Consider the following 5,658-nt stretch of genomic DNA (forward strand, 5'->3'; position numbering starts at 1 on the left):
TATTATTATTATTATTATTATTATTTTTCATTATTAAATCTTTTTCTGGGAGTAGTGTTGTTGTCTTTTTTTGATTTTTTTTTTATTATTATTTAGGAGAAACATATATACACACATACAAACATATTTTCACTTTCTCTTATTCTTATGAGTGATGTGGCGACGTACATTATTTGATTTCTCCTCCGGGCCACAACGGTGTTTACCTCCCGGTATCTACAGCAGTCTATACACTCAACATGTATACTTCTCTCATCAACAACAACAACAACAACAAGGAAAAGATAAAAAGAAGAAGATAATGAAGAAAGAAGAAAAAGTATGGGGTTCATATCGTATTAATAGAGATCCAATAGCCGCCCAACGTCGAAATGCCTTTCAAGAATATATTCATCATAAAAATGCGGATTTTGTAGGAACAGAATCCTCCAGATTTATCAATTTCTCTGCAGTTTCATCAAATGCCTTTGGATTTGTGGAGGAAAAAGAAGAGAATATTGCCCCTAAACGACACTTATTAGAAACGATTGAAGTACGCCCAACCAAGAGTAGTTTATCTGAAGATACCACAACTATAAAAAGAGGAAAAAGTCGAAAAGAAGAAAAAGAAAAAGGAGAAAAAGGAGACAATGATGATAATAGTGATAATAGTGATAGATCTCAACAATCTCAACAACAACAACAACAACGAGAACTAAACCCTTTAAGGCGAGGTCAGCGAGATCTTCAACGGCTTCAACGTCGAGTTTCAAACTATACACATACAGTAAAGCAGCAACAATTAAGGGAGGAATATCAACGGGCATTACTTATACTTGATGATATTCTTACAGCTCTTCAGGGAAGTGTACCTTCTAACTCTATAAAGAAAAGTAATCGTTTAAATTCATTACATCAAGAGAAACAAGGATCTTTATTATCAGAGGCGGTACGTTTTGAACGTTTACATCAACTTCGTGATACAACGAGTCGATTAACGACAGCACATTTTATTTTACTTTCTAATAAAGAAATATTGGAATTTCTTGATCGTATTGCTCATATCGTATTCCTAGCTCAACAACCAAACATTACTGCACATGGATATATTGTCCGACAAGCCGTACGGGCATTATTCCTTAAAGGTGATAATAATAATACTTCTTCTTCTACTCCGAAGAAGGAACCTTTTATGGGTATACATTATTATAATTTACTGCGAGTTATGCTTTCTTTACCATCATCAGAGACGGTAGAAGTATTTGATGGAAATATTGCTATTTCTTCTTCTTCTTCTTCGGATGTCTCTTCAGTATCTCTTGAAGAGTTTTGTGTGCGGCGATTGTATAATAATAATAATAATAATAATAATAATAATAATAATAATAATAATAGTGGTTGTGATGGCTTATCAGAGTCATTTCCCTTCTTACATGAGATTGGACCTTTTCGTGCTGTTCGTGTGATTGCATGGTGTCTACGCTGTAGTGAATCCCCTTTACTTGCAGGCGAAAAAGGTGGAATGTCGTTTACAAGATCCTCTTCATCATCTCCACCGATTAGTGCTTTGCGTATTCCTTTTGGTGTTGGAAAAGAATATACACAAAGTGTATTGTTAGCCTTTTCACCTCCTCGTCATTCTTCTTCTTCTTCTTCTGAGAAGGAAATATCATCATCATTATCAACATCAACACCATTTCGAGTTAATGACTTGGCGACTCTCTGTAGAGCGATTGTATTTTACGAAATCACTACAATGGAAGCCCTTGAGGTTCTCGTGCAGGCCGCTCCTATGTGTGCAATGTGTGTAGATGAACTCTCTGGTCATCAACTCAGTTGTGTGATGTTGGCCTACGCGACACTTAAATATCATGGGGATTTAAGTCAACATCCTATTTCTCATACAAACTCTACACTTTCACAAACTCAAGGAAAACGACAAGAGGGGAATTTCTTTCTACACCTTGGGGCTCGTGCGGGAATGTTGGGAGAGCGATTACGTGAAGATGATGCCGCACGTGTACTCCGGGCGTTGGATTTGACGGGAATTGAACATGAAGGACTGCGGCGATCATTAGAGTCTAGTATGCGTATGCGGGGATTACAACATCGATCTTTGCTTGTGCGGGGATAAACAAGAAGAAGAAAAAGTGTGGATGATATTATATTTCAGTATATATATATATATATATATATATATATAAACAGAGATTCTCTGTTTCTCACATACGTCAGTTGATCTTGACAGCTAGTATTGACTAGTGTCAAACATTTCGTTTGTTTGTTTTTTTTGTTTGCCCCCTACATTTCTTTTTTTTTCTTTCCATAATCTTGAAGTAGTGTTGTGGGTATATATTTTTTTGATCTTTGAAATACGTATTATCCTTTTATTTTTCTCTCTTCTCACTCTTTGTGAGTGTGTTTAATAAAGTTATTTCAAATGTTCTACCTTTTTTTATATTTTGTTAATTCTTATTTATTTAATCCCTGCCCAAGTAATGTATACTTTTCCCATCTTTTCTCTTTTTCTCCCGGTTTCTCTTTCTTTCTTTTTCTCTCAATATATATATATATATATATATATATATATATATATATATATATATATTCGGTTCCTTTTCACTATTTCACATATTAATTTAGCATCGTAATGCCGCTTGAGAGTGTTGCGGTGCCTCCTCAGGTAATATACCGTCGAAGTACTGATGTATTTGTGTCTGAACATGAACAACAAGCACATGGAATCACAACAGCAACACCATCCGTAACTAGAATACCTCATGTACGTGATCATAACAAAAATATGAGATGGAGAGGTAGAGATCATGGATGGAATAATAGGAATATATGCAGTAGAATACGTGATTTTTACACAGATGATCAAAATGTTATTTGTACTCTTTTTACCGTTATTGTTATTCTTCTTCTGTTATGTATATTCCTTATTGGTATGTGTTCCTGGCTGCTTATTAGTAAACAAGAAGAAATCATTGTACCCAAAAAAGCATCATCGTCAGTAAAGAGTATTGATAAGGATGCTCTTATGGATATTTGGCGTCTTTATGAAACAGCCTCACGAACAAAAGAAGAATATCACGTGCGGGCCCTTCGTGAGTATTTATTACGATATAAACGAATGGCAGAAGATCGTCAACGAGAAGAAGATGCCGGTAAAACGGAAAAACGAATCGATGTGGCTCCAATAGATGAACCTTTAGCCGCAGTAATTCCTCGATTTACAGCTGCCCCTCAACAAAGTCTTCCAGAAGTGTTAGCCGCACTTGAAAAGATAATGGCACGAGTGATGGAAAAGGATCCAATGAATGGATTAGAAAAGGCCGCCGTATTTCTCGCAAAAAACTTTTGGCGAATGGAAAAAACAGAAAGTTATGAAAATAAAACACAATTAACAAGAGAGAAAGAGGCATTGGAACCATTTGATGATATTCTCTATTTACAACTTCGTCGTTATTTTGACACCAACGAAGATGATGATGATAATGATAAAAAGAAGAAAAAGAAGGAGTTTTCTTCTCCATGGACTCCTGGTGAAGAAGGAAAAATAGAAGAAATCATTAACACGGATAACAAGAATGAGGAAAATGAAGAAAAACGAAAACAATGTTGGCATCATATACGTTCAAAGGCTGCTTCTGTTTATACAGGTCGTTATTATTATCCATTACGTCGTTTTCATCGAATGCGACGTTTTTCAGTAGAAACAGCAGATATGACGGCCTCATGGGTTAACGCAATGGCGTATGATTACTTTGAAGATAATGAAGAAATCATCAACATTACACCTTTTAAACCTCCTGAACCTCCAAGTCAAGAATACTTAACATCCATGAAAAACGCATGGAAGAAAACACTTGAATTATCACCAATAGCATCATCATTATTAACTACATCACCAGAGGCACCGGTATTTACCGGTACATTATTTGTGAATCTTGCGAGTTTTCGCGATAAAGAGTGTTGGCCATCTATTGAAAATATGTTTATACGATCTGGAAATATGTTTCGTGTTTATTTTGGAATAGCAGAACAAAATCATGAGAGTGATCTCAGTTGTCTTTCATATGATGTATTATTACCACGATCCTGCATGTCTGCTCCCTCATCATCGTTATCAACAACAACTAACACAATGACAGGAGTAGGAGAGGGTATTACTTTTAATAATAATAATAATAATAATAATAATAATAATAATAATAATAATAATAATAATAATAATAATAATAATAATAATAATAATAATAATAATAATAATATTGATATTAATAGTAATGACCATCGCTACGGTGGTGCTATTTGTTTCCCAATAGACAATATTCGTATTCGACATGTACGATCTTCTGCAGCATTTGGTCCAACGTATGGTCGTTATATCTCTATGCTCTTATACCGAGGTGAGGATTACACACTGGTATTAGACTCTCATAATCGATTTGTGTATGGATGGGATATTCGTATTATTGCCATGTATGTTCTTCAACAACACCCAAAATTAGTACTTTCTCATTATCCAGAAAGTTATATAGAGAGTGAAGGGGATAAATTTAAATTTGAACGTGAAACGACGGCATATTTGTGTAAGGCTCAATTTCTTGATACAGCTGGATATATTCGATTAAATGGGATCGTTACAAATAACCCTGAAGAATTTAATCGTAATAATCAATATGCAGAGCCTTATAAAATAGAGGAACTTCATTTAAATGAAAGTATTCCTCGTCCTTTACTACAACCATGGGCAGCAGGTGGATTTCTCTTTGCAAATGCCACTATTATGCGTGAGGTACCATTTGATCCCCATCTTCCTTATATCTTTGATGGAGAAGAAGTCATGTATGCTGTTCGTTTATGGACGCATGGATATGATATTCACTCTCCACTGCGAGGAATATGTTCTCACTTCTATACACGTGTGGGTCAACCAAAAGTATGGTTTGAGGCCCCACGATGGACAGCCGTGCAGGGACAATCCCGAAAACGTATTCAATACTTTTTACGAGCACGTGTAAAAGGTGTGGATGTTCTCCGTATTCCACGCAATACACAACTGCCTGTTGTTGTGATGGATGCGGATCGGTACGGTGTTGGAAGGGCACGATCGGTGGAGGAGTGGTATTCCTTTGCGGGTGTGGATCCCATACACTATACATTAGATGGTCGTTGGTGTGGGAATTAAAAGGAGATAAGAGGGAAGGTCAATCCTTATATATATATATATATATATATATAGAATGGAATGTATATGTATGTGTATGTGTGTGTGTGTTGTTGTTCTTTTATGTTTAATTATTATTATGATTATTATTATTATTATTATTATTATTATTATGATTAGTATTGTTGGTATTATTTCTTTTTTCTCGGTTGGTTTGGATGGAAATACATTTCCGTGTCCAGTGTCTGTGTATGGCTTTTTAACTTTGCAAATGTAGAGAGAGAGGGAGACAGTTCAAATACATTTTTGTTTATTAGTGAGAGGAGGGGGGAAAAAAAAAAAGGTGTTTGACCCTCTTTAGAATATGAATTCCCTCTTCCTTTCTCTTTTTTTTTCAATTTCTTTCTTTTTTGTTTTCCACTCTTTCTCTCTATTTTATTCCCTTTCTTTGTAGATGGGAATCTTTTCATTGTTTATGTGTTTTTTTTTTTTTTTTTTGTGTA

The 5,658-nt window shown here is 35.1% G+C and overlaps 2 protein-coding genes across 2 annotated transcripts; both read left to right on the plus strand.

Annotated features, from left to right (window-relative positions):
- Positions 1 to 154: 154 nt before the first annotated feature.
- TM35_000391710 (uncharacterized protein) lies at positions 155 to 2,113 on the plus strand (the record flags this gene model as incomplete). Its single annotated transcript, XM_029029687.1, has 1 exon — positions 155 to 2,113. The coding sequence occupies one exon, from the start codon at positions 155 to 157 to the stop codon at positions 2,111 to 2,113; it is 1,959 nt and encodes a 652-aa protein (XP_028879063.1).
- Positions 2,114 to 2,629: 516 nt separating this feature from the next.
- TM35_000391720 (UDP-GlcNAc:polypeptide N-acetylglucosaminyltransferase) lies at positions 2,630 to 5,176 on the plus strand (the record flags this gene model as incomplete). Its single annotated transcript, XM_029029688.1, has 1 exon — positions 2,630 to 5,176. One exon carries the CDS (start codon positions 2,630 to 2,632, stop codon positions 5,174 to 5,176), a length of 2,547 nt encoding a protein of 848 aa, XP_028879064.1.
- Positions 5,177 to 5,658: the final 482 nt, after the last annotated feature.

This window comes from Trypanosoma theileri (assembly GCF_002087225.1).
Source record: "Trypanosoma theileri isolate Edinburgh chromosome Unknown TM35_Tth_39_V1, whole genome shotgun sequence".
NCBI classification, from domain to species: Eukaryota; Euglenozoa; class Kinetoplastea; order Trypanosomatida; family Trypanosomatidae; genus Trypanosoma; species Trypanosoma theileri.